The sequence below is a fragment of the Falco punctatus genome (genome assembly GCF_963210335.1).
Source record: "Falco punctatus genome assembly, chromosome: 3".
Taxonomy (NCBI): Eukaryota; Metazoa; Chordata; class Aves; order Falconiformes; family Falconidae; genus Falco; species Falco punctatus.
The window spans coordinates 14166450-14190201 of NC_137582.1; the positions used below are offsets into that span (position 1 = coordinate 14166450).

The following is a 23752-nucleotide window of genomic DNA, read 5'->3' on the forward strand; positions in this document are numbered from 1 at the left end:
GATGGCCATGGCACTGGAGCAGGTCTATTGTACAGTGCGTGGCTCTGGCTGGTGACAGCACATCCCCCACCCAGAGCGGTCGATGCAGGCAACACCGCACACATCGACCCCGTGGTGCTGGTGGGGCTGGTGGGCTCTGCTCTCATGGGGCAGCAGGTGTCCTTCTTGGAGGGCTGGTTGGGGGCATTATCCCCGCGGTGCAGGCAGCAGCAATGGGCATTGCCCTGCGGCACTGGCAGCTTCACCCTGGCACATGCTGCACCCAGGGCCGTGTTTGCCCAGCAGCCGGCTCCGCAGGGTGCGGCAGCTGAGCCCTCCGCGCTGCTGGGTGCCGCCTGTGCCACACTGCCCGGCAGCTCTGTCCCAGCCCTGCCTTTGCTGGAGGCTTTTGGTGGCCGGGGGGCGAGTGGCACCTGCCCCAGTGCTGCCGGTGCTGCTCCCTAACCCGAGGGCCAGGCAGTCCCCGAGTCGCCTGTGCTGGCTCCCTGCCCACGCCGGCTCCCTGCCCGTGCCGGTTCCCTGCCCGTGCTGCCCCGCCACCGCCAGTTGTGCCACTCCTCGGGGCCACACCATATCCTGCATCCCCGGGTGCCCCCCGCTCACCTCCGTGCCTGATGGCACCAACAGCTCCGTGCCAGGTGGTACCGCCAGCCGCCCCCCCGGGGCACCACATGCTGGGGAGTGTGCAGGCAGGGGTCCGGACGCGGTGCTGGGCAGAAGAGCCAGCAGCCTTCGAGCTGCTGGCGCTGCATCTTGCACCCACAATCGGCTTTCCCAGTGCCATAACTCCTTACCTGCTACGTCCTGCCGGCGCGGCCCACAGGCATGCTGAGGGACTGTCCAACGGTACCAGAGGTGGCCATGGCCGGTGGGGATGTGGGGAAGGTCAAGTAAGGACCTGTAACAGCCGCCTGTGCCAGTGCCTCAGGGATGAGCCGCCATGCCTGAGCCTGCCACGGCACTGCTGGCCACGGCACCTTGGGTGGGGGGCGGACTGTGGTGGGGATGGGGGTGACTGAAGCCCCCCATACCGCAAGCAGCAGCACTCAGACCTCTGTCTGCGCAGCCTTTGTCCACGTCACCCTCCCAGCCACCACCGTCACCTTCTGGCTGGGCCGGCTCTGGGGGGGTGACGGGATGCTCCCCCAATTCCTTCTTCTGGCGTCAGTCCTGGAGCACCCATGTTTTCCAATCCAGCATGATGGCTGCACAGTGGCCCACCTGCGCCCGTGGGACAGACCCCACCTTGCCTGGCACAGACCCCCGGCACAGGGGTCCACACCATCCCCCTCACCTACCTGGGAGCTGCCGCGTGCCCCCACCCGAGGGTCACCGGTGCTGCTGGCAGGGCACAGCCTGGCACGGCACGGCAGGGGGTTCCCTCTGGGGCCGGTTGGCCCCGAGCGGCTGTTTCCCCTTTCGGCTGTGGGAGGAAGTGGCCACAGGCAGGAAGGGTCCCCACACACACCCCCGGCCCCCCAGCCCTGGCCCCTCTGCCGTGCCACTGCCGCAGGCTCCCTGATGCCCAAATCCCCCAGACCTGGCCCCTCTGCTGGCACCCTGGCACCCTGGCACAGCCTAATACAGCCTGGCACAGCCTGGCACAGCTCAGCATGAGGGTCCCAGCCCACCATGGTGAGACCCCTGCTGAGGCCCTGACCTGGCTGTGCCATGGGGCCCAGGGGATGCTGGCGGTGCATCCTGGGCAGGGGCAGAAGGGGATGAAGTTTCCCATACTTGGGGTTCCCCCACCACAGCACCATGGGTGCCCTGGTGCCAATTCCTGGCTTTCACTTCCCCATCCAATCGGCTTCCCCTGCCCGCATCCGAAAGGAAAAGGAGCGCGGTCTCTACCGCAGTGTGACCTCCTCTGCCCTGGCACTGCTGCCTGCAATGCTGCCTGACCGCAGTTCTGCTGCCTGCACCCCGGCTCTGCTGCCTGCAACCTGACACTGCTGCCTGTACCCCAGCACTACTGCCTGTACCCCGGCACTGCTGCCTGCACCCCAGCTCTCCTGCCTGCACCTCACACTGCACAGACCGGGTATGGGGTGCTGGGCTCCATCTGGGGCTGTGCTCCCCTTGATCCTCCACTGTCCCAGCTGCTGCTGGAGCTGCCGGAGCTGCCAGAGCTCCCAGAGCCATCTCACAGGGGTGTCCCCAAGCGGGAGCAGCCATGGTGACAGTGGCACTCGTGCTGCGCAGGGTGCCCACTGTAACCACTGTGGCCGATGATGGCCATGGCACTGGAGCAGGTCTATTGTACAGTGCGTGGCTCTGGCTGGTGACAGCACATCCCCCACCCAGAGCGGTCGATGCAGGCAACACCGCACACATCGACCCCGTGGTGCTGGTGGGGCTGGTGGGCTCTGCTCTCATGGGGCAGCAGGTGTCCTTCTTGGAGGGCTGGTTGGGGGCATTATCCCCGCGGTGCAGGCAGCAGCAATGGGCATTGCCCTGCGGCACTGGCAGCTTCACCCTGGCACATGCTGCACCCAGGGCCGTGTTTGCCCAGCAGCCGGCTCCGCAGGGTGCGGCAGCTGAGCCCTCCGCGCTGCTGGGTGCCGCCTGTGCCACACTGCCCGGCAGCTCTGTCCCAGCCCTGCCTTTGCTGGAGGCTTTTGGTGGCCGGGGGGCGAGTGGCACCTGCCCCAGTGCTGCCGGTGCTGCTCCCTAACCCGAGGGCCAGGCAGTCCCCGAGTCGCCTGTGCTGGCTCCCTGCCCACGCCGGCTCCCTGCCCGTGCCGGTTCCCTGCCCGTGCTGCCCCGCCACCGCCAGTTGTGCCACTCCTCGGGGCCACACCATATCCTGCATCCCCGGGTGCCCCCCGCTCACCTCCGTGCCTGACGGCACCAACAGCTCCGTGCCAGGTGGTACCGCCAGCCGCCCCCCCGGGGCACCACGTGCTGGGGAGTGTGCAGGCAGGGGTCCGGACGCGGTGCTGGGCAGAAGAGCCAGCAGCCTTCGAGCTGCTGGCGCTGCATCTTGCACCCACAATCGGCTTTCCCAGTGCCATAACTCCTTACCTGCTACGTCCTGCCGGCGCGGCCCACAGGCATGCTGAGGGACTGTCCAACGGTACCAGAGGTGGCCATGGCCGGTGGGGATGTGGGGAAGGTCAAGTAAGGACCTGTAACAGCCGCCTGTGCCAGTGCCTCAGGGATGAGCCGCCATGCCTGAGCCTGCCACGGCACTGCTGGCCACGGCACCTTGGGTGGGGGGCGGACTGTGGTGGGGATGGGGGTGACTGAAGCCCCCCATACCGCAAGCAGCAGCACTCAGACCTCTGTCTGCGCAGCCTTTGTCCACGTCACCCTCCCAGCCACCACCGTCACCTTCTGGCTGGGCCGGCTCTGGGGGGGTGACGGGATGCTCCCCCAATTCCTTCTTCTGGCGTCAGTCCTGGAGCACCCATGTTTTCCAATCCAGCATGATGGCTGCACAGTGGCCCACCTGCGCCCGTGGGACAGACCCCACCTTGCCTGGCACAGACCCCCGGCACAGGGGTCCACACCATCCCCCTCACCTACCTGGGAGCTGCCGCGTGCCCCCACCCGAGGGTCACCGGTGCTGCTGGCAGGGCACAGCCTGGCACGGCACGGCAGGGGGTTCCCTCTGGGGCCGGTTGGCCCCGAGCGGCTGTTTCCCCTTTTTGGCTGTGGGAGGAAGTGGCCACAGGCAGGAAGGGTCCCCACACACACCCCCGGCCCCCCAGCCCTGGCCCCTCTGCCATGCCACCGCCGCAGGCTCCCTGATGCCCAAATCCCCCAGACCTGGCCTCTCTGCTGGCACCCTGGCACAGCCTAATACAGCCTGGCACAGCCTGGCACAGCTCGGCATGAGGGTCCCAGCCCAGCCCACCATGGTGAGACCCCTGCTGAGGCCCTGACCTGGCTGTGCCATGGGGCCCAGGGGATGCTGGCGGTGCATCCTGGGCAGGGGCAGAAGGGGATGAAGTTTCCCATACTTGGGGTTCCCCCACCACAGCACCATGGGTGCCCTGGTGCCAATTCCTGGCTTTCACTTCCCCATCCAATCGGCTTCCCCTGCCCGCATCCGAAAGGAAAAGGAGCGCGGTCTCTACCGCAGTATGACCTCCTCTGCCCTGGCACTGCTGCCTGCAATGCTGCCTGCAATGCTGCCTGCACCCCAGTTCCGCTGCCTGCACACTTGCACCCTGTGCAGCCTGGGACGTGGTGCTGGGCTCTCTCTGGTGCTAACCTCCCCGCAACCCCTCATTATCACAGCTGCTGCCGGAGTGCCAGAGCTGTGGGACCCATGTCACAGGAGTGTCCCCAAGCAGAAGCAGCTGTGATGACAGTGGTGTTTGTCACAGCTCACAACGGTGAGGGCACTGGAACAGGTTTATTGCGTGGTGTGGGGCTCTGGCTGGCAGCGGCACAGCCGGGGTGGGTTTGGTGCCGGTGTGGGGGCCAGCCCAGCCGCTCACCGGAGGAAGAGGGGCTGCCCATCCTCCCGTGCCAGCTCCTGCAGGCACTCATGCAGCACCATCGCATCTGCCTGTTCCGCCGGTGGCACCGTTTCAGTTACCACGCGCCGCAGGAAGTCTGGGCTGTGGCAGGCGCGGGCATCGGGCCCTGGCAGCTCCAGCAAGATGCCATAGGTGTTGACAAGGGACTCGGCAAAGGCTGGGTGCACTGTGGGGCTGTAGCCCAGTGCCCGCAGACGCCCCAGCAGGCTGATGTAGCGCTGGGCAGCAGCGGCACAGTACTGCTCGTCGAAGCTCCCTGGCGTGGCACCGAGGGCGGTCTGCAAGGGGAGACAGGGCAGGTGGGTCCCCAACACCCATGTGTGCCCAAGTGGCAGGGAAGCCGGGGTGCTTTGGGCTGCAGCCATGGGCACCGTGCCTGGCTCCCTGGCAGAGCTGCATGAGCCTACCGCTATGATCTTCTCAGGGATGTTGGTGACGGTGAAGCCGTAGAGCCGGGCAGAGTCGGGGAAGACCCTGGCAAGGATGCGGCGGTCCAGCTGGAAGGCGATCTCTCCCACCAGCTGCCCCCATGCTGGCTGCTGGCTGTCTGCAGGAGCTGCCAGCATCAGGCACTTACCCCTGGCCTGGCACGAACCCGGCACTGCCGCCCCGGTGACCATTCCCCAACTTGTCCCCATGCCCCCTGCCACCCCAGAACCAGGCCAGGCTTTGTTGCTGCCACCCAGTGCCAGGGTCCCAGTGTGTGTGTGTGTGGGTCCAAAGGCCAGTATGCTGGGTTTTGCCAGGCAGGGATGCCAGCAGACTGGTTTGGCTGGATGGAAAACCCATATGCCAGCTTTGCCCACGCAGAGATGCCATATGCCGGCTTTGCAGGGCAGAAAAGCTGCCATGCCACCTTTGCCTGCACAGATGGTGCCATGGCATCCCCAGGGGCTGTTGCTCCCTGGCTTTCCCATGTGTCCCCTGGCACAGGGTGACCGTAGCCGCTTGCCCAGGACCTCACCGCGTCCCCCAGCCACAGAGCTGTGGGAGTGGGGAGTTGCAGGGGTGCAGCACCGCACACCCTGCCAGTGCCATGCCCCAGCCCTCACCTTGCAATCTGGAGCTTTGTGGCAGCTCCTGGCTGGGAGCGAGCCAGTTGGCATCATGGGCCACCTTCCAGGAGGGCTCCTTGCACCAGGTGTCCGGCAGCTGCAGGTCCAGCGGCTGCTGCTCCGCCGGGGCTGGTGGTGGTGGGACCGGGGCTGGGGGGACCCCAGCCTCCGGCCCCTGCAGGTCTGACAGCCGCAGCTTGGAGCTGCTCAGGGCTGGCGCCAGGGGGTCCTGTGGTGGGTCGCAGGGCAGCCGGAGGCCGGGGGGGTGACCAGTAGAGCCGAAGCAGTTGAGGGGGCAGGAGAGGCGGGGGCTGTTGTGGCTGGGGCTGTCGTGCATGGTCACTGGGAGGGCTACCAGGACAAGGATGGCAGTCTCAGTCCTGACAGCACTGGGGGGCCCTGTACCGCACCCCCACCCCGCACACTGCAATCCATAGTTCCCGCCTGTGCCGGCCCCACAAACATGCATGGGGAAACACAAGGCCACAGTATAGGTAAAGGGATGGGATGGGATGGGGATGGGGATGGGGATGGGGATGGGGATGTGGAAGGGGATGGGATGGGGATGGAGATGGGGATGGGGATGGGGATGGGGATGGGGATGTGGAAGGGGATGGGGATGGGGATGGGGATGGGGATGTGGAAGGGGATGGGATGGGGATGGAGATGGGGATGGGGATGGGGATGGGGATGGGGATGGGGATGTGGAAGGGGATGGGATGGGGATGGGGATGGGGATGGGGATGGGGATGTGGATGTGGAAGGGGATGGGATGGGGATGGGGATGGGGATGGGGATGGGGATGGGGATGGGGAAGGGGATGGGATGGGGATGAGGTGGGATGGGATGGGATGGGATGGGGACGGGATGAGATGGGATGGGGATGGGATGGGGATGGGATGGGATGGGATGGGGGTTGTGATGTGATGGGGATGGGATGGGACTCAGCCCACTATCCCTTCTCTCATGAGCTTTGGGGTCAGCCTCCCCCCCCCCCCCCCCAGTTTCCCCCCTAATACTTCTGCTCCTGGTGGTGAGTGAAAGCGCCCCGCTGCTGATGTCGGTGCTGCTCAGCATGCCATCCTGGGTCTGCTGGTTCCAGAGGTGCTGCCAAGGCGGGGTCTGGGAGATGGGGCTCTGCTGCAGGGGTGCCAGATCCCGCTCCAGAGCGTTGGCTGCATGTAGAGGGAGGGTATTTTTAACTGCAGCACCCACTGGCCCAGGACCACTGCAGAGCCACCCATGCCCCCCACCTGGGCTAAGGAAGTTGAAGCATCCCCCAGCAGAGCAGGGCGCAGAGGTGAGGGGGGGTGCTGAGCTGGGCTGGCCGTGCAGGAGGTGCCGCTGCTCCCTGAGCTGCCCCACCACCTGCATCAACTCCTCGTTCTCTGCCAGCAGCGCCTCGATCTCTTGCCACAGCCGGTCATAGCAGGCAAAGACCAAGAGCCCCGCACGTGGGTGGTAGCTGCAGGGCACCGGCTCCATGGCAGCCCCTGGTACCAGGCCGGGCCGTTCACCCTGACACGGACCCTGTGCCAAACGGCAGCGCTGGGGCCAGAGGCACGGGAAGGCCCTGGCTTGCTGTGGGACACCAAGAGCAGCCATGGTGTCTCCAACAGCGGGTGCCAGGGAGGGACATTTCCAGAGGATGTCACAGAGGGACAGCCCCCCCCCCGCCCCTGCCCGGGCTGTGGCAGTATGTCCCCGCCTCCATCATGGTCTTTGTTTACGTAACAATCAGAACCACAGACCGGTGGGTGGGCGTTGGAAGGGGCCTCTGGAGACCACCCAGCCCAACCCCCTGCTAGAGCAGGTTCTCCTCCAGCAGGCTGCAAGGGGTCGTGTCCAGGTGGGGTTTCAATGTCCCCAGAGGAGACCCCCAGCCTCTCTGGCCAGCCTGTCCCCGTGCTCTGTCACTCTCAAGGGAAAGAAGCTTTTCCTTATGCTCAGATGGAACCTCCTGTGCTGCGGTTTGTGCCCGTTGCCCCTTGTCCTGTTGCTGGGCACCACTGAGAAGAGCCTGGCCCCGTCCTCCTGATGCTCACCATTAAGGTGTTTGTATGCATTGGTAAGTCCCCTCTCAGCCTTCTCCTCTCCAGGCTGAACCGCCCCAGCTCCCTCAGCCTGTCCTTCCAAGGGAGATGCTCCAGCCCCTCATCATCTTCATAGCCCTAGACCCTCTCCAGCAGTTCCCTGTCTCCCTTGAACTGGGGAGCCCAGCACTGGACACAGAACCCCAGATGCAGCCTCACCAGGGCAGAGTAGAGAGGGAGGATCATCTCCCTCGACCTGCTGACCACACTCCACCTAATGCACCCCAGGGTCCCTTTGGTCTTCTGGGCCATGAGGACACACTCATGGTCATGGTCACCTTGCTGTCCACCACATCCTTCTCTGCAGAGCTGTCTTCCAACAGGTCAAACCCCAGCCTGTACTGGTCCCTGTGGTCATTCCTCCCTAGGTGCAGGACCCTACACTTGCCTTTGTTGAACTTCATGAGGTCCTTTGCCATGAGTTTCCTTTCTGCCCAACTCTTCAGCCTGTCTGGGTCTCTCTGAATGGCAGCGCAGCCTTCTAGTGTACCAGCCACTCCCCCCAGTTCTGTATCATCCGCAGACTTGCTGGGGGTACGCTCTTTCCCTTCATCGGCACACCATAATTGACTTAGTCCCACCTTGCTGTTACTACAAACCTGGCGTTTAGAGGACAACTACTCTGGGCACCTGTTGACGGTCCTGGACCTCTCTCCTCTCCGAGCAGGGATGCCGCTTGGGCAAGACTCATGCCTCTGACTACCTCAGATGTTAGCTGGGACAACATTACTAACATAAGCGCTGAACTCATAACTCGAGCTCAGTTGTTGCAGTAAGTGCATTTATTAATGGCAGTTCTGAACCTGTTATATCTGTCACCTTAATAAATCATCTATTTTTCTTCAAATCCACTAAACTGTTTCAGGGAAAGCCCCTGAAGGGGCTCTGGCAGGCAAATGTTGATTCTGATGAGTGGCTGTATCCTTGAGACCTAAACAGTTGACCAAATCTGAGACTAGGATGAGATCCAGCTGCACCAAGACTCCTCTCTGACGAGTTAGAAAACAAGAGGGTCCTTTCTGAACCTCATTGATATCAAACACTTAATAAAATTGCATACATTGCTGGTAGCTGATCTTTAGCAAAAACTAGGGGAAAGGTAATTGTGGCAGGGGAAGATCATGACCCTCATTGACCACCAGCTCATTGACTGCCAACTCATTGAGCACCAACTCATTGGCCACCGGTACTCAGTGACCACTGACTCATTGGCCACCAACTCATTAACTGCTGACTCAAGAAACTCCCCGATCCAAAGAGAAATAGAGACAGAACAAGCGGATTAATTAACATAAGAAACAAGAGAATTGCTTAAAATAGGAAACCAAGTACTAAATAATGAAATACGTAACTTGTAATCAATAAAGGCTGATGTATTAGCTGGTTGAAAAATATGAATAGTGTAAAGTTTTGACAATCAGGGAGCTAAGCATTTGGGGGTAACCACCTTGCTCCCTACTTTGTGCAAACTAGAATAAATGAATAGAAATTTCTCAATTCGGTGTCTGAATCGGCACCACACACCAGCTAACAAACCCACCTACGAGACAACAATCCCTGTGTGCCACTGCTGTGGGGGACACATGGTGGGGACCCTGTCTCCATCCCCATTCTGCCTTGGTCGCAGGACACCACCACCACCCCCCCCAGCACCAGCCTGCTGCTGTGGGTGCCAGGGGCTTGCACATGGGGGGCCATTACAGCCCCTCCTGCTGCTGGGACCCCTTCAAGGGCTGTGCTGCAGCCCCTTGCCATACCCCTGCCACTCCAGCTGGCCCGGTGCAGGGGGGTTGTGCTGAAAGGTTTTGGCAGTGGGGGGCTACAGGGGTGGCTGCTGCAGGAGGCTGCTGGAAGCTTCCCCCGTGCCCGATGGGCCAACACCAGCCGGCTCACAGACGGAGCCACCGTGACGAGCCCGTTATCAGTGACAGCGATAACGTATCTCTGGGGTAACAGAATTAAGAAGGGGGGGGGGGGGGGGGGGAAACTGCACAGCAGTGGCCAGAGAGCGGAGTGAGAACACGTGAGAGCAGCAGCCCTGCAGACCCCAGGTCGGGCTCCAGGTTCCGGAGCAGAGATTCCCCAGCAGCCCGTGGGGAGCCCACGCCGAGGCAGGCTGTGCCCCCAGCCCATGGAGCCCACGGGGGAGCAGATCCCCCCCCTGCAGCCCATGGAAGGGACCCATGCCAGAGCAGGTCATGGAGATCCGCAGCCCATGGGAAGGACTCAGGTTGGAGAAGCTAGTGGAGGACTGTGTCCCATGGGAGGGGGGAGGAGGTGGGAAACTGGGGAGTGAGGTTAAGCCTGGGAAGAAGGGAGGGGTGGGAGGAATGTGTTTTAGGATATAATTTTTATTTCTCACTACCCTACTCTGATTTGATCTGTAAAAAATTAATTTCCCCAAGTCAAGTTTTGCCCACGATGGTAGTTGCTGAGCGATCTCCCTGTCCTCATCTCGACCCACGAGCCTTTTGCTTTCTTTTCTCTCTCCCGTCCAGCTGAGGAGGGGAGTGATGGGGCAGCTTCGGTGGGTGCCTGGTACCCAGTCAGGGTCACCCGATGCCCAGCCAGGGTCACCCCACCGCAGCCAGCATGTCCGGTGTGCCAGCACACTCCGTGGAAATCCTGACCAGCTCCATCTTCACAGCCATCTCATCTGCCAGCACCACCCAGCACCGAGGGGCCAGTGGAGGAGACCCTCAGCACGGTGGTGGTGTCCTGCCCGCTCAGCACTGGGGTGGCCATCGACCGGTGCCCCTTCATAGCCAGCAGCCTGGCCTCCCAGCTGCTGGAGGAGCTCCTGAGCCAGCAGCCACCAGCAGCGGCCCAGGGCCAGCCGAAGGCTCCGACGAGCAGTGCCGTAACCAATGAGCGGCGCCGTATCTCCTCCTCCTCCTCCTCCTCCTCCTCCTCCCTGGAGAGGCTGCGCTGACACAACTGCTGCTTCCAGCGCTCCAAGGAGCGCTCCCAGGAGCGGTGCCATGCCGCCAGCCACCGGGATGGACCAGGGCATCGAGGTGACACCATACCACCCACCTGGCACCTCGGCGCTGGCCCTGAGCCAGCCCCCTGCACCCAGTAGCACCTGAAGAAGTGCTGGTGCTCCCCATGGGATGTGCTGGCTGTCTGGCCAGCCCATGGTGCTGCCAGTGTCCCCGGGCACGGCCAGTCCTCCGGCGCCGGCACTGCCTGTGCCATGCCGAGTCCTGAGGCACAACGCTGCCAGGGAGCCACCGGCTCCATTCCCAGGGCCAGCAGGGAGCTCCCCCCGGGACCCAGAGCCCACCCAGCAGGTAGCCGTTGGCGTGCTGGCCTGGTGCGGAGCCATTCGTAGCCAGGCAAAACCTTTGCCCTCTGGCGCAGGAGCCCCTTGCAGCACCACGAGCTCCCTGCCTCACCCCTCCTGGCTGCAGGGACCCACTGGGATGCCACACTGCTGCGATGGAGAGTCGGCACACAGCTGCACCAGCTCAGTGCCGGGCTGCCAGCCAGGCCTGCCGTGCTGGGGCAGTGGCAGAAGAACAGCAGGCAGCAGCCCCCTGCCCTGCAGCAGGACCCCAGCCCCTGCCCAGGCACCACAAAGACAGTGCAGTTCGTGGCCAGGTCCTTCGATCTCAGGGCCCAGCAGGATGTGGCACAAGCCACGAGGGAGCAGCAGCCCAGCCCTGCCAGGGCAGCAGAGCCAGGAGCTGTGATGGAGGGGAGGGCAGGTGGCACAGTGGAGACACCCAGGCTCCCCAGTTGCCAAATAAACCCCAGCCCGTGGTGACTGTGAGTGCTGCTGGTGACTGACCCTGAGGAGTGCTGGGTGCTGCTGAGGCTGGAACACCACGGGAACACAGGGAGATGGGTGACGCAGGCACTTCTCCACCCTGGCCACTGCTGCCTGTGCAGGCAGGCATTGCCTGCCTGCCTGCCTGCCCGCCCACCCCCGGGAGCAGCCAGGGACTGCCGGCAGGGAGCTGGGGGGCTGGGCCAGTCCCAGGCAGGGTACAGGCAGGCCTGCCTGCTCCTCCAAGGACTGGGGTGCAGCAGGCAGGAGGGCAGGGAGATTCAGGGGACAGCAGCTGCAGGGACAGCCCTGAACCAGAGAGTCCCCGTGACCCCAAGAGAGCAGGACAGGGAGGCAGAGGATGCCTGCGGCAGGGAGCTGGCAGCCCCGAGCTTGGCCGTGCCAGGCCCTGCTGGCATCGGTGGGGAACGGAGAGCCAGAGTTGGCAGAGATGAACTAGACGGAGGTTTATTAACAGCAGGAGCTGGAGTCACAGAACGGGGCAAGAACAGAGCCTTGGCCACGTGAGGAGGGGGCTGGGGCTGGGGTCCCAGCGCTGCCCAGGCAGAGATGGGCAGGGACAGCGGCTCGGGCCCTGGGAGGGTGCCAGGTCCCAAAAGGGACTTTCCAGCAATGCCCAGTGCAGGGACCCCCCCATTGTCTGGCCAGGACCCTGCCCTCAGCCCTGCCTGCAGCCCAAGGAGGGCGGCCACCAGCGCTGACCCTGCCTGCATGGGTAGGAGGGTGGCGAGGGGCAAGGACAGCACGTGCGCAGGGGGAGCAGGACGGAGGGGATGAGCTCCACCGTGGGCAGGGGGAGAAAGTGCTTCCAGTCCGCGTTCAACGCAAAGTGGGGGAGGGGGGAAAAGGCCATATTCACAGCATGAGGGGGGAAGCGAGGGTCCAGGCCGGGGACTGCTGGGGGGGGCAGAGGGGCAGCGGGTGGCTGCAGCACCCTGGCAGGCAGGCAGGCACCCGCAAGCGCCATCTGCCTTGCACTCACCTCCCAGCGAGGGGACAGAGCTGTAACCCAGGACCCTCCTGCCACAGGAGCCCCCCGTGCCCCCCCCCAGCCCCGGCCCAGTGAGCCCCTGCAGCCGCTCCTGGCTGGAGCCAGGGAAGTGGCCGGGGTCAAAGAAACTCTAACGGGCATACCAACAAAGGGGTGCAATGAGAACACCAAACAAAACCGGCTACGGTGCGGGGGGGGCACGAACCAGGACACACGCCATGAGGTGGCATGGCAAGGAGGGACTGCTACTCCTTGGCCCTGCCAATGATGGCCAGGATGTAGAGGAAGATGTTGATGATGTCTGTGTAGAGGTTGAGGGCAGCGAAGACGTATTCCTCAGGGCTGAGCGCCAGCTGCTTGTTCCCCAGGATCATCTGCGTGTCCACTGCCAGGAACTGCAGGAGAGGGGAGGCACATGGAGTTGGGCAGGGGGTGGCGGGGAGGCCAGCAGCATCCCACACCCCACACAACACCCCATGACTGGGTCCTCGGACCCCCATCCCCCCCCCCTCCAGCACCCAGGGATCCAGCAGGCAGCTGGGATGGGGTAGCAGCAGGAGGTGGGAAACAACAGGGCCCCTCTGGCACTTACGCAGGTGAAGAGCAGGGCCCCCAGGGAAGCGTAGATGATGTCCATGATGCGGTTCCGGATGAAGATGCAGAGGATGGAGAAGACGATGAGGACGACGAGGCAGATGATGAGCACGCCGCGGCAGGAGGTGAAGTCGTACTTGGTCTGTGGGACAAGAGAGAGTGAGCAGGGAGCCAGGGAGGGGGGTCATACACCCAGTCCAGAACCCCCAAACCCAGCAGGGAGCCAGGGGGTTCATACACCCGGTTCAGTGTCCCCAAACCCAGCAGAGAGCCAGGGGGGTCGTACACCCAGTTTGGTGTCCCCAAACCCAGCAGGGAGCCAGGTGGGGTCAAATGCTCAGTTTGGAGTCCCCAAAGCTAGCAGGGAGCTGGAGGCGGTGGTCATACACCTGGTTTGGAGCCCTCAAACCCAGCAGGGAGCCAGGGGGGACTGGTACGCCTGCTTCGGTGCCCCCAAACCCAGCAGGGAGGTGGGGGGGGTGGTACACCTGCTTCAGTGCCCCCAAACCCAGCAGGGATCTGGGGGTGTCGCCCAGCCACCTGCCCCCACCCTTGGGCTGACCTGCAGGGAAAAGATGACGACAGTGAAGCAGACGACAACGGTGATGCCAACGGCCATGATGACAGCATCAGTGTTGTAGAAGCTGGCGATCATCCCCACCATGTAGGACAGGCTGACGGTCAGGATGGACTGAGGAGCAGAGAGGCACCCTGTCACACCGGCTCAGCTGTGCCCCCCGCCTTTGCCACCCATGGCTGTGTCCAGCCGGCACCTCCGCAGCACCTAACGGCCTTTGTGCGGAGCTCTTGGCTCTGCCAAGTCCAGAGCAGGCTCTGCTCTCATCAGGCCAGGCAGTCACGCCCCCCGCACACCCAAACCCACCCAGCCATGTCCTCCCTGGGACCTTGGGTGTCCCCAGGGTGTGGGGCTGGGGTTGCCAAAGCCATGGCCAAGTCTGCCACCAACCCAGCATGGCACTTACCAGGGCCACCAGGTTCCAGGGGTGCTTGCGACGGAAATCCCCGCAGCAGCTGAGGACGATGAGGGAGATGAAGAAGACGGCGTAGGACACGTAGTATGTCCAGACGTTGCGCTGCACGAAGCCCTTCACGCCTTTCACAAAGGTGAAGATGGCCACGAAGGCGAAGGTGACAGTCAGCTGCAGGGTGAGCACCAGGAAGACCTGGGGGACGGGGACAGGTGACGGCAGGGCAGGCAGAACCCCCACCCCCCTGGCAGTGAGCAACCCCGGCCAAGTCCCACCTTGCGGATGAAGGCCTGCCGAATGCTCTTATCATCCCAGTGCGCGGTGGGGAAGTCCTGGTTGTCGTAGTAGGAGGGTGGCCCATCCTCGTGGTAGGTGCTGTGCAGGGGTGCTGTGGAGAGAAGTGGGGGGCATGGGTGAAGGGGGGCTGGGGAGGGGGGCTGCCTGCACCACACCAAGTCCCTATCCTAGGACCTGCCCGCCAGGGCAGCCGCTCACCGACTCGGATGACCATGATGCCCGGTCTCCACAGCCCACGGTGGGGCCCAGCTCCAGCTGGCAGTGGTGAGGAAAGAGGAGAGATGGGGCTGAGGGGGACGGGGGTCGAGGAGGGGACAGGGGATGGGGGGAGTGGAGCTCTGCGCCCCCCAGAGCTGGCTGTCGCGTCGGCATCCCCACCGAGCCGACAGCTCCAGGCAGCGTCACCTCTCCCGGGGCCATGCCAGCACCCTTCTCCCGTGGGCAGAAGCCCACTGGGGTGCTCCCCAGAGCTCGGCTTGTCTGGGGGGGCTCGTGGGGCAGGACCCCTTCCCCAGGGGTCCCTGCAGCCCCACTCATGTGACCCGAGCTGCGCTACCAGCCAGACCCCCCCTCACCAGCCCCTGCCTGGCCAAAACAAGACCCTCCCTCCATCGGAATCCCCTCTCCCAGAGCTGCTGCCAGCACCCACCGCGCAGGGCAACCCCCTCCTCGCCTGCACCCTGGGATGGAACCCCCCCAAGCCCGAGCCCCGTTACTTACAGTCTTGGTCCCCAGGGACCATGGGCTGTGGCTGGGCATACGGCGGCTGGGCGTAGGGGCCCTGGGGGTACGGCCCCGGGGGGGGATATGGCCCGGGGGGATACGGCCCCACTGCAGGGTACGGCCCCGGTGGGGGGTACGGCCCCGGCCCCTGCGGGAAGCCCGGCTGGCTGTAGGGTGCTGGTGCGAACTGGGGCTGGGGGTAGGGCGCAGCAGGGTAGGGGGGCTGCGCATAGGCTGGGGGGGGCGCGGGCTGCTGCCCCGGGAAGCCCTCGCCCGTCACCAGGAAGCTCTTCTCGTGGGACATCTTCCCCCCGGGCTGGCTGCCGCCTCTCTGCTGTAGGGAGGAGGGAGAGGGGTGGTCAAGACCGGTTGCCATCACCTCCCTGCCACCACCACCCTCCCACCGCCGTCACTCTCCCCCCCCCTCCATCACTCCCACACTCAGGCAGTCCTGGGGGTCCCAGCCCCGGTCCCGCTGGCTCCCCAGCACAAGATGGCCGCCCCGGTGGCAGGGCCGTTGCCATGGTGACACCCCCATGGCTGCCCCGGCCTGGGCCCTGCGGGGAGGCCTTGGCCACGGCGGCGGGGCCGGTGCCTTGCGGTGGCTGCCACCAGCGGCGACCGGAGCGCCGGCGCTGCCCAGCTGCCCGTCACCAGCCCTGCTGCCTGCCCGCCGCCGCCTCCCCCGCCACCGGCACGGCCGGCTGCCAGGCTCTGCCAACCCCGCTGCCGGAGCACCGCGGGCCGAGCAGCGCCGGCACCACCGGTGGCACGGGCTCCCCTCGCCGGAGGTGACCGCCGGTGGAGGAGCGGGACCAGCGGTGCCGTGCCGTGCCCCACGGCCCTGCCTCGGGCGGGCAGGCAGCGAGCGGGACCGCGGCGGCGAGGGGTTTGCGGCAGGCACCGGGGACGCCCCCGCTCCACATCACCGGGCCCAGCTGCCGGTGGATGCCGATGCTGCGTGGAGCTCGCGGTTACAAAACCAGGCGGCTGCGGGAATGGCGGCAGCTCGGCCCTGCGCGGTGATGGCCCGTCACCGGTGCCGCCGCCATAAATACGGCCTGGCAGGCGGCGGGGACAGGCAGCTGCCCGCAGGGTCGGCAGCTGGCGGGCAGAGCCCCCGGCCAGCTCTGCGCAGTCCCACGCCGCGGCAGGTGGGACACGTCGGGGCCAGTGCCGCAGCGAAGCGCCGGCGTCCCCGGGCACGGGGCCGTCTGCAGCCAGTGCCGGTGCCAGCGCCAAGGCCCGGCCAAGTGACAGCCCGCCTGGCCGGTGGCGCAGCCGGAGCCAGCTGCCCGCGTGATGCCCCAGCCCAGTGCCACGGGCCTTGGGGAGGGGGGCGGGGGGCTCGGCCCTGCGACACCGTGGCTGCACGCACATGCCCCCCGGCTCAGCGAGGGGCTGCCAGCCTGGACCCCCGGCACTGGCAGCCCTGGGGGAGGGCAGGGACCCCCGTGGGCAGCGTCAGGGAGGCGCAGAGGGTCGATGGAGCACCCCAGGCTGTAGACGGCACGGGGGCGCACATCACGGGGCAGGGGGGTACAGGGTGCACGCTGCACGGGAGGGCACAGGGCGCACGCAGCACGGGAGGCACAGGGTGCACCAGGCACAGGGTGCATGCAGCACGGGGGACACCCTGCGTGGGGGGCACAGGGTGCATGCAGCGCAGAGTGCACCGTGCACAGGGTGCACGCACCATCGGGTGCGGGTTTGCATGGGGCACAGGGGGCGCACGCGGCACGGGGTGCAGCGTGCATGGGGGGACACGCAGCACGGGGGCGCAGGCTGCACCGGGGTGCACGCAGCATGGGGTGCACCCTGCATGGGGGTGCACGCAGCACGGGGCGCAGCGTGCATGCGGCACGGGGCGCAGGGGGGTGGGTGCATGCGGCACAGGGTGCACCACACACGGGGCGCACGGGGGTGCATGCGGCAAGGGGGGCGGGGGGGTGCCTGCTGGCCGCCCCCCCGCCGGTGGATTTTCCCGGGAGCCCCGGTAAGCGGCTTTGCCCTGACGCCCAGTAATGCCCCAGCGCGGCCTATTTACGGCAGCAGCAATTCTAATCCCCTGAGCGCTGCCGCTGCGGGGGGGACACAGCCGTGGGGGCCCCCTTCGTGCCCAGGGGACTGGGGGTCCCTCTCGGGGCCCCGCTCCCGCTACCCGGTTGCCGCCCCCCTCCACCCGACCCGGTCCGCTGCGGAATGCGGCAGCGCGGTGCGGGGGAGGGGGAGGAACGCGCTCGGCGGCGGCGACGGCGACGACGGCGGCGGCGGTGGGGTCTCCGTAGGCCCCCCCCACACCGTACCCCACCCCCCCCCCCGTGCACCGGCCCCCCCAGCCCCTCCCGGTTCCCCGCTCACCGGGCCTGGCCGTGCGGCAGCGCTGGCTCCGCTCCGCTGCGGGCGGGACCTCCGGCGGGGGCGGGGCCTCGGGGGCGGGGCCTGAAGGGGTGGAGTCTCTGGGAGGGGCGGGCACACGGGATGGGGCGGGGCGTCGCGGCACAGCGCCCCCGTGTGGCGGCAGCGAGGCTTGGGAGCGGGGAGCTGGGGACCCCCGCGGGTGGGCCCTGCCCGTGGGCAGCCCCTGCCCGCCCTCTCCTCGCTGCCCGCTTCGTCCCACCGTTGACGAACGGGGCTTTTCTCCTGGTTTCCCCCTGTCACGCGTGGGGCCAGTCCCGTGTCACACAGAAGGGTCGGTCCCGTGTCCCCCTGTCACGCGTGGGGCCGGTCACGGGTCACGCGTAGGGGTCCGTCCTGTGTCCCCCTGTCACGAGTGGGGCCGGTCCCTTGTCCTCGTATCAGGCGTGGGGCCGGTCCCGCATCATGCGTAGGGGCCGATCCCGTGTCCCCGTATCACGCGTGGGGCCGGCCCCGTGTCCCTGCCCCCCGCCCGGGGCCCCGCCCCCCAGCACTTCCTCTTCCCGTGACCGGCCCGGCCCCCCGGCCCGTTTCGGTTTCGTTTCTTTGCCGGGGCGGGGCCGAGCAGCGGGGCCGGTTCGTGGGGGGAGGCCTGCCCGGGGCTGGGGGGGGGGGCTTGGGGGGGGTCCTGAATCACGACTGGAGGGGGTGTCTGCCCGGGGCTGGGGGGGGGGGCGCTTGGGGGGGTCCTGCCCCATGACTGGAGGGGGGGGCCTGCCCCACGGCCGCGTGCCTGAGGGGGCCCGGGACGGGTGTAGGGGCACCGGGGCGGTCTCTGGTCCATAGGGGCTGCGGGAACACGTGGGGCTTGGGGTCACGCGTGGGTGCGGGGGAGTCCTTGGTACCGGCCCCCCACCCCCCGCCCCCCAACGTGTTTGTCCCGGCAGGATGGCCGAGGAGGGGGTGCTGGAGGTGGGGGCCGTGTCCCCCACCACGCAGGAGGAGCTGGTGGTCCTCTACTTCGAGAGCCGGCGGCGCTCGGGGGGCGGCCCCGTCCGGAGCTGCCAGCGCCTCGGCCCCCTCCTCTTCCTCACCTTCGAGGACCCCCAGGGTGAGTGCGGGGTTGGGGGGCAGCTGCTGCCAGCTGCACTGGGAGCGGGTGCGGGGGCATCCCTATCCCAGCTGGGAGCACTGGGAGAGGGTGTGGGGGCACACCAGTCTCACTGGGAGCACTGGGTTGAGTGCTGGGGGGGAATCGCAGTCCTGTTGGGAGTACTGGGTTGGGGGGAGTGTCACCGTCTCAGCTAGGAGTACTGGGATGAGGTGCGGGGGCTCTCAGTGCCAGCTGGGAACACTGGGATGGGTTGAGGGGGGGCCCAGCCCCACTGGGAGCAGCAGGGAGTGGCCCTGCGCCCCCCAGGAGGTCCCAGTGTGGGGCTGGGTGCCAGCTGGGCTCGGGCACTGCTCCCCCCAGTGACCCCTGTCCACTCCTGTGCAGATGCTCAGAATGTCCTGGCCCGTGGCAGCCACCGGCTGGGGGGGGCTGAGCTGAGGGTACGCCCTGCCCCCCCCTGGGACCCCACCCGGCTGCTGCTGCGGGGCCCTGGCCCCCAGACCGCCCCTGAGGCGCTGGAGCCACATCTGGAGCCGCTGCTGGGACGCCCCTGCAGCACCTTCAGCCTGGACCGGGGCCCGGGGCCCGACTGGGTGCTGCTGCACCTGCGGGACCCCATCACCCCCCAAGGTGGGTGCGGGGATCCAGGGGGTGCTGCGCTTACCCTCGCTGCGGTGCCAGGCTGCTGCCGGGAGTGCCGGGCAGTGGTTGGGGTGCGGGGTCTGCGGTGCTATTTGGTGGCTCTGCAGGCCCCCCACACCCTGTGCTGTCCTGGGTTGCAGCATGGGCTCCGTGCCACTGAGCAGCGCTGGGGCCACGTTGGCCACGTGCTCCCTGTCTGGTGTCACCAGTGCTGGGGGGTGCACGCGGCCAGCACGGCACAGGGCCGATGCTGCTGGGTGCCGCAGCCCCGCAGTGGGTGAGCGGCGGTGCCGGGGTCCTGCCAGGGGGCTAATTGCCTTTGGAGTGCTTGTGGTTCCCTCCTGCCAGGCCTGACCCGCCGGTGACAAATGGTGCCATTGGCATGGCCTGGGCAGCTGTAGGGGTATCCCAATCCTAGTGCTGCCGGGGGGTCCCCAGCATCAGCCCCACTGTCACCGCCGCCCCTGTCCCAGCAGAGTTTGCAGCAGCGGAGCAGCGGGCACAGCAGTGGGAGCTGGAGGGTGCCACGCTGGCCCTGCTGCGGCTGCCACAGACCACCAGTGTGCTGGTGCGGGCGGATGCGCCGGAGCTGAGCCGTGACCTGCTGGAGCTCTACTTCGAGAACCGGCGCAGCGGTGGCAGCAGTGTGCAGGCAGTGCGGCTGCTGCCAGGTGGCCAGGAAGCCATCGTCACCTTCCAGGAGCCGGCAGGTGAGTGATGGCAAAAGGCACCCTAACACTGGCGCTGCCCCAGCCGGCTGCCGCTGCCAGGCTTTGGCCTCTCTGCCCCATCCTGCCAGTGCCCTGGCTGGGGCGAGGGCAGGGCCGGGTGCTGGAGGGGGCTGCGCTTGGCTGCCCATCCTCTCCCCCCACAGCGGCAGAGCGGGTGCTGCAGAGGTCCCACCAGCTGGAGGACATAGTGCTGGTCCTCACACCCCACTACCCCTTTCTGGAGCCACTGGAGGAGGACATGGCAACCGCAGTGGACACAGCGACCCCACCAGACACCGCAACCCTGCCAGATATGGCAACCCCCGCAGATGCAGCAACCCTGCCAGACACAGCCCTGGCCCCCCTGCCGGGCACTGCCCCCCCAGCCCCTGCCAACCCAGATGCCTGCCCAGAGCTGGCAGAGCCACTGGCGTTGAGGCCGGTGCTGCCATCAGCTGCCTTCCCCAGGAGGGGTGAGGACACGGCAAGGGACGAAGATGTGGCCAGCCAGGGCCAGCTCCAGGAGCAGATAGTGTCAACTTTGGCAGGTTCAGTGCAGGACGAGGTGCTGGTGCCAGCGGAGCCGGGAGCGCTGCGGTATCTGCAGCGGCACTACCAGGACCTGCTGGCCAGCATCCCCGAGGTCTCCTTGCTGCCACTGGAGGGGGGGGATGTCGCTGGATTCCGGGTGAGCTGTGGGCAGGTGTCCAGCATCGAGGGCTGCTGGCACCAGGGTGCCAATGCAGCAGGCCGTGACCACCTGGCCCTCACCGGCAGGTCAGCGGGGAAACGGGCCAGTGCCGGGCAGCAGCTGAATTCCTACAGAGCCTGATGGGCACCGTGGGCTCGCAGTCGGTGACACTGCAGTTCCCAGGCATCACCCGCTTCCTGTGGGACAAGGGCGGGCAGAGCATCCTCCAGCAGCTGGAGAGCCGCTTCCCTTGCATCTTCGACTTGGAGGGTGTCCACTGGAGCCCCCTGGACCCCCAGGTACAGCCAGCCCCCACCCTGACTAGGAATGCAGGGGGCCAGCAATGGAGTCGCCGGGTGGCAGGTGCCATTGTGCCGATCCCTGCCATGCGTGTGTGGCACTGGTGACAATGTTCTGCTCCTCTGGCCACACAGCTGGACCTGACAAAGCTGCTCCCCCCAAGCTGCCACCTGGACGCTCTGCCTGCAGCACCATGCTCCTGGCACTGCAACCTGCAGGATGGTGCCAACGATGCTGATGGTGCCAACGATGCTGATGGAGATGACTTTCGCTCCAACATAGGTAAGGGGTGGGGTGGGGTGAGTGGGCTATCACAGCACCGTGATGGGAGGGGGCTGTGGGTGCTGGTTCCCCTGGCCGCACCATGGTTGAGACTCGCAGTTGACACCTCGCTTCTCCCTGCAGAGGAGATCAAGGAGCTGCTGGCAGCCCTGCGCACTGGTGAGGCCGCTGGCGATATCAGTGATGTCTTGGACAGGGAGGAAGACCGTGATGCCAAGTCCCTTGCCACATCTGATGGGGATGACAGTGAGGAGATGCCATTGGGCGGGCCGGGGACCGGGATGGATGAGGAGGCACAGATGGTGCTGGCCATCCAGCGCTCCATGGACAGCACGTGGCACGAGGAGGAGGAGCTGGCGCGTGCCACTGCGCTCTCGCTCCACTCCTACCACCGGGAGCAGCTGGCAGCACCTAGCGTGCAGGGGGAGGAAGATGCTGGTCTCCTGGCTGCACTGGAGGCCTCCCTGGAGGAAACTCTGCCTGTGGCAGATACGGCACGGGTGACGCTGTTCTTCTCCTTCGAGGGGGACGTGGCGGCGGTGCCACAGGCACTGGAGCAGGCACTGGAGGGGCACCTGCATGCGGAGGAGGTGGAGAGTGAGCGCCTGCGGGCACTGCCGGCTGCCTGCCGCCGCTGCCTGACCTTCCTGCAGCGCAAGCACGCCGTGCGCCTCTGCTTGCGTGGCAGCACTGCCACGCTGCATGGCTTCGCTGAATACACTGCCGCTGCTGCCCGTGAACTTGCCCTCCTGCTCCAGCGGCTGCCGCCGCTGGAGCATAAACCCCCCACTGCTGTCACCACTGCTGCGTGCTGGGTGCGCTGGGACCCCTCTGGCACTGCCATCCCCTACACCCCTGAGGCTGCCGTGCTGCTGGAGCAGGCCTGGTTGCGCCGGGAGCACCGGCTGGACCTGCTGCTGGACGGACAGCCCTTCACCATCGACTTTGAGCGGATGGAGGAGTATGACATCGGCAACGCCTGCACCGTGGCCATCTCCCGCAGCAAGCCCCCGACAGAGAGCGCCCGCCGCCTGCTTGGTGCGTGCCCAGCATTGCCAGTGCAGTGCCACCCCAGCCGTGCAAGTGGGATGGTGCCATGGAGCCAGCCCTGCCCCCCCACCACGGGGTCCCTGGCCTGGGGAGATGCTGTGGCACACCGGCATTCACCAGAGCTGTGTCTGGCAGGGTCGGAGGTGCTGGGCCTGGAGGAGGAGGTGAGGTTGATGCCACTGGCTGAGGACTCAGAGGAGTTCTGTGACACCGTGCACCATTTCTACGAGACGCTGGAGGAGCTGCACAACAAGATCAGCATCGTCAAGGTGGGTCCTGGTGGTGATGGGGTGGGGGGCACAGGCCAGGGGCGTCTCCACGGCAGAGCCCCAGACGCTACAGTGCTGCCCGGCAGGTGGAGAAGCTGATCCACCCACTGCTGTACAAGCAGTACCAGCTGAAGAAAGCCAGCATGGAGAAGACCTGTGCCAGCGGCACAGTGGAGCGGGTTCTTTTCCATGGCACGAGTGAGACCTCCAGCCGCGAGATCTGCTTGCATGGCTTCAACCGCAGCTTCTGTGGCAAGAACGGTGAGTGCAGGAGCAGGATGGCACCAATCTGGGCACGGTGGTGCCACCATGCCCTCCCCCTGGTGCTGTGGTCTGACACCCCCCCCTGCCCCACAGCTGCTCTCTACGGGCTCGGCGTGTACTTCGCGGTGCATGCAGCGGTGTCGGTGCAGGAGCAGTACTCGCCGTGCAGCACCGACGGCAGCAAGTACATCTTCGTGGCCAAGGTGCTGACTGGGGACTATGTGGTGGGGGCACAGGGGCTGCGGGCCCCACCGCTTCGAGAGGGGGCTGGGGTCCCCCTGCGCTACGACAGTGTGGTGGACAATTGCCTGCAGCCCGCCATCTTTGTCATCTTCAACGACACCCAGGCCTACCCTCAGTACCTCATCACCTGCCGTCGCCACGGACCCCCACCCTGAGCCCCACGGCTCCCTGGCACCTGCTGTCCTGGTGCACCCCCCACCTTGCCCTGGGGGGCTCGGGGTACAGGGGGGTCCCTGCCCTGCCTGGGAAGCTCGGAGTAGGGGGTTTCCCAGCTGGGGGCTGCTTCTTGCCCCCAGCTCTCCAGCCCCTGGGGATGAAGGGGTGCAGGAAGGCTCGGAGGTCACCAGTGCAAGAACCGAACTGGGAATAAAGTTGGAGCAGCCTTTCCCAGTGTCCAGTAGGTGCAGGGGGGCTGGGGGTGTGTGTGTGTGGCCGTGGAGGGAGGGTGCTGCTGTGGGCTGCACTTTGGGGGCTCTGGGTGGGCCAGCAGCCATGCAGGACTGCAAGCTGAAGACCCACCTGTAGCCACAGTGGTCCCTGGGGTATGGTCCCCCATAGTGGGAGTGGGTGTCATCCTGTCCCCTCAGCTTGTCCCCCCCCCATGCTAGGGACACAGTCCCCTCTGGGCATATCCTGCCTGGCTGGGGGACATGGGGCCCCCCTAGGTTTGTCCCTGTCCTGGCATTGGGGTCCCCTCCAGCTCATCCCCCCTGCCATCCTGGGGCACCAGCCCCCCTCCCAGCTCACCCTGCAGCCCTGGTGTGAGCATAGGCCACAGCACCCAACATCTGCTGGTCCCGG

At 66.2% G+C, this 23752-nt stretch overlaps 3 protein-coding genes across 5 annotated transcripts; 1 reads left to right on the forward strand and 2 right to left on the reverse strand.

The window, feature by feature from the left end:
* Positions 1-719: 719 nt before the first annotated feature.
* Positions 720-11751, reverse strand: SPATC1 (spermatogenesis and centriole associated 1). The gene is made up of 4 exons (XM_080381701.1): positions 6568-11751; positions 5546-5899; positions 4901-5049; positions 720-4771 (listed from the first exon to the last, which is right to left on the reverse strand). Exons 1-4 carry the CDS (start codon positions 7151-7153, stop codon positions 4448-4450), a joined length of 1413 nt encoding a protein of 470 aa, XP_080237827.1. The 5' UTR covers positions 7154-11751; the 3' UTR covers positions 720-4447.
* A 114-nt stretch (positions 11752-11865) lies between these two features.
* On the reverse strand, positions 11866-17814 carry GRINA (glutamate ionotropic receptor NMDA type subunit associated protein 1). Of its 2 annotated transcripts, XM_080381702.1 has the most exons (8): positions 17390-17814; positions 15026-15362; positions 14504-14560; positions 14284-14396; positions 14003-14203; positions 13582-13710; positions 13018-13161; positions 11866-12820 (listed from the first exon to the last, which is right to left on the reverse strand). In XM_080381702.1, exons 2-8 carry the CDS (start codon positions 15330-15332, stop codon positions 12671-12673), a joined length of 1101 nt encoding a protein of 366 aa, XP_080237828.1. In that variant the 5' UTR covers positions 15333-15362; positions 17390-17814; the 3' UTR covers positions 11866-12670. The 2 variants fall into 2 exon arrangements, with proteins under 2 accessions (XP_080237828.1, XP_080237829.1); XM_080381703.1 differs by lacking the exon at positions 14504-14560.
* Positions 17815-17932: 118 nt separating this feature from the next.
* Positions 17933-23337, forward strand: PARP10 (poly(ADP-ribose) polymerase family member 10). Of its 2 annotated transcripts, XM_080381676.1 has the most exons (11): positions 17933-18022; positions 18334-18497; positions 18885-19130; positions 19619-19852; positions 20017-20540; positions 20630-20842; positions 20978-21125; positions 21249-22163; positions 22311-22444; positions 22531-22705; positions 22802-23337. In XM_080381676.1, the coding sequence occupies exons 2-11, from the start codon at positions 18335-18337 to the stop codon at positions 23104-23106; spliced, it is 3057 nt and encodes a 1018-aa protein (XP_080237802.1). In that variant the 5' UTR covers positions 17933-18022; position 18334; the 3' UTR covers positions 23107-23337. The 2 variants fall into 2 exon arrangements, with proteins under 2 accessions (XP_080237802.1, XP_080237803.1); XM_080381677.1 differs by lacking the exon at positions 17933-18022 and having other exon boundaries at positions 18125-18497; positions 22567-22705.
* The last annotated feature ends 415 nt before the right edge of the window (positions 23338-23752 follow it).

Coding starts and splice junctions, on each gene's coding strand:
- SPATC1 (XM_080381701.1), bottom strand. CDS start 7,153: ATGGCTGCTCTTGGTGTCCCACAGCAAGCCAGGGCCTTCCCGTGCCTC. Junction 5,900..6,567: donor ACTCACCACCAGGAGCAGAA/GTATTAGGGGGG, acceptor TTGTCCTGGTAG/CCCTCCCAGTGACCATGCAC. Junction 5,050..5,545: donor ACAAAGCTCCAGATTGCAAG/GTGAGGGCTGGG, acceptor TGATGCTGGCAG/CTCCTGCAGACAGCCAGCAG.
- GRINA (XM_080381702.1), bottom strand. CDS start 15,332: ATGTCCCACGAGAAGAGCTTCCTGGTGACGGGCGAGGGCTTCCCGGGG. Junction 14,397..14,503: donor CATCATGGTCATCCGAGTCG/GTGAGCGGCTGC, acceptor TTCTCTCCACAG/CACCCCTGCACAGCACCTAC. Junction 12,821..13,017: donor GGGCCCTGCTCTTCACCTGC/GTAAGTGCCAGA, acceptor CCTCTCCTGCAG/TTCCTGGCAGTGGACACGCA.
- PARP10 (XM_080381676.1), top strand. CDS start 18,335: ATGGCCGAGGAGGGGGTGCTGGAGGTGGGGGCCGTGTCCCCCACCACG. Junction 22,164..22,310: donor GAGCGCCCGCCGCCTGCTTG/GTGCGTGCCCAG, acceptor TGTGTCTGGCAG/GGTCGGAGGTGCTGGGCCTG. Junction 22,706..22,801: donor CAGCTTCTGTGGCAAGAACG/GTGAGTGCAGGA, acceptor CCTGCCCCACAG/CTGCTCTCTACGGGCTCGGC.